General features: G+C 40.8%; 1 protein-coding gene across 1 annotated transcript; it reads left to right on the forward strand.

The window, feature by feature from the left end:
• Nucleotides 1-1,328: 1,328 nt before the first annotated feature.
• Nucleotides 1,329-2,291, forward strand: LOC127093646 (uncharacterized). Its single transcript, XM_051032585.1, has one exon. The coding sequence runs from the start codon at nt 1,329-1,331 to the stop codon at nt 2,289-2,291; it is 963 nt and encodes a 320-aa protein (XP_050888542.1).
• The last annotated feature ends 399 nt before the right edge of the window (nt 2,292-2,690 follow it).

Consider the following 2,690-nt stretch of genomic DNA (forward strand, 5'->3'; position numbering starts at 1 on the left):
TGGATGGCAATTCTCCTTCAAATCTCTTGGTGTTCGAAAAAGGATCCAGTTGTAGCACTCTTTTCTTGTGAGGCCGAGTACATTGCGGCGTCGTTAGGTGCGTGCCAAGCTATGTGGCTTATGAATCTATTGAAGAAATTGGGATGTGGTCATGATGCTGCCACCACACTGTTTGTAGACAATGTTTCCGCAATAAATCTTGTGAAGAACCCGATTGCACACGGAAGGAGCAAGCATATTGAGATGCGGTTTCATTATTTGAGGGAATTGGTTGGTGATGGAAAACTTAGATTGAGCTATTGCCAAAGCGAATATCAAGTCGCGGATTTGTTGACAAAAGGTGTGACAAATGATGTGTTCAAGAGGCTAAAGAAGTGCTTCAGCATGGTGGACTTGGAGCAACTAAAGTGAGGTGGTGTGTTAATTGAAAATTAAAATTCTGTTTTTTTCTTTCCAAAATTAACCGATTTTATTTTCTTTAGAGTCACTTTAGTTGTAGCTTTTATTCCCAATGTATAAATACATTTGTATCATTCCAATTCAAAGTTAATGCAAAATTCATTCTCATCATAATATTACTATTCTCTCTATTTTTCTCTCTCAACTTCATCTTCTCCAATATTCTTTTCTTCCACCATTGTTGAACCTTCAATTTTCAGTTTTATGTTTTATGTTCCAACATTTGGCATCAAGAGCCTTGGTTATCGATCCTAATCCGCTGCAACAATGGCAACCGTTTCCAATGATCGAATTCCCACCAATCTCCCGATTCTTGATTCGAAGAACTATGATAAATGGGCAAAACAATGAGGGTTTTGTTTGGTTATCAAGAGGTGCTTGAGATCGTTGTCAATGGAGTTACACAATTAGGGGCAGAGGCTACCGACATTCAAAGAGCTACACACAAAGAAGAGAAGAAGAAGGATTACAAAGCCCTATTCTTGATTCATTCTTGTGTTGATAACGACAATTTCGAGAAGGTTGGCAATTGTGAATCGGCGAAGCAAGCATGGGAAATCTTGGAGAAAGCTTATGTCGGTGCCGTCAAAGCGAAGTTGGTAAGGTTACAAACTTACAAGCGACAATTCGAGTTAACACAAATGGAAGATAAAGAAACGATCAACGACTACATTACGCGCATTACCCGATTAATTAATCAAATCAAATCTTGTGGGGAAACGATTCTTGAGCAGAATGTTGTATCGAAAGTATTGCGTTCGTTAACGCCGCGTTTCGACAACATAGTTGTGGCTATTGAAGAATCAAAGGATCTAACAACTTTGAGCAAGGATGAATTGTAAAGTTCGTTAGAGGCACATAAACAGAGGATGGATGAGAGAGGCGCCGACAAAGCCAAAGCAGAGATTGCTTTGCAAGCGCGTTTCAATGAGAAGAATAAGAGGTCGAAAGGAAAATTTGCGGCGAGAGGTAAATCAAATTTTCAGAATTTTGGTTTAAATGATTCGCAAAATTCAAAGCATCCGACGAGTGAAAAGGGTGAATGTAGCTCCAAGGATAGTGGTCATAGCAATGGTTTCAAGAAGCGTGTTGTGAGTAAGGTTCAATGCTACAAGTGCAGAAAGTTTGGACACTTTGCAAATTCGTGTCGTGGTAAATCGAACGAGAATCACAATAATGAAGCCAAGGTTGCTAGGGAAGAGGTAGATGATGAGGACACACTTCTAGTAATGATCACGGAGGGGAGTTATGGCATTACGGATGTTCTGGGAAGCAGCTACAGTAGTGAAAGTTTGCGGGACAGCAGCTGTACTATTCCGGAAAATAGCGAGAAAATGCATTCGGATCGAAATGCGTTGGTTACCGTTCGTGATGGAGTCCAAGGGAGAGATGAGTGGTACTTGGATTCCGGTTGTTCAACACATATGACGGGTCGAAAAGATTGGTTTGTGCAAATCAATCAAGCGGCAAAAAGTAAAGTCAAATTTGCCGACGACACCACTTTAAGCGTCGAAGGGGTAGGAGATGTTTTGATCGGAAAGAGGAATGGTGGACATTCGAGGATCAAAGATGTCTTGTATATACCGGGAATTAAGTGTAATCTTTTAAGTATTGGTCAATTACTTGAAAGAGGATACAAAATTCGGTTGGAGGACAAGATTTTGCGCGTTTTGGATTCAAATGGTGTGTTGATTCTAAAAGCGCCGATGGCTGCCAACAGAACTTTTAAGGTTGAGTTAAAGGTTATGGAGCATCGTTGTCTAGCTACCGCGGCAAGTAGAGAAGAGTGGTTATGGCATTACGTCTTGGTCACCTTAATTTTAGGGATCTAAGAAAGATGCAACAAAGTGAAATGGTAACGGGGCTGCCACACATTAGTATTCCAACTGAATTGTGTGAGGAATGTGTGAAGGCTAAACAACACAAGAATGTGTTTAGCAAACATGCGAGTCGAAGAACCAAAGGCTTACTTGAGGTGGTGTATTCCGACGTTTGCGGACCGATGCAAGTAGAGACTTATGGTGACAATCGATATTTTGTTACATTCATTGACGATTTTAGTAGGAAGCTTTGGACATATCTTATCAAAAGAAAAGATGAGGTACTTGGAGTTTTCAAGAATTTCAAATCCATGGTGGAGCGCCAAAGCGGTCGGAAGCTCAAAATTCTCAAAACGGATGGTGGAGGTGAGTATGCCTCGAGTGAGTTTGGGAAGTTTTGTGATCTTGAGG

Source organism: Lathyrus oleraceus, chromosome 6 (genome assembly GCF_024323335.1).
Source record: "Lathyrus oleraceus cultivar Zhongwan6 chromosome 6, CAAS_Psat_ZW6_1.0, whole genome shotgun sequence".
Lineage (NCBI taxonomy): Eukaryota > Viridiplantae > Streptophyta > Magnoliopsida > Fabales > Fabaceae > Lathyrus > Lathyrus oleraceus.

Excerpts from the sequence above, each read along its gene's own strand:
- LOC127093646 (XM_051032585.1), top strand. The coding sequence starts at position 1,329 with ATGGATGAGAGAGGCGCCGACAAAGCCAAAGCAGAGATTGCTTTGCAA.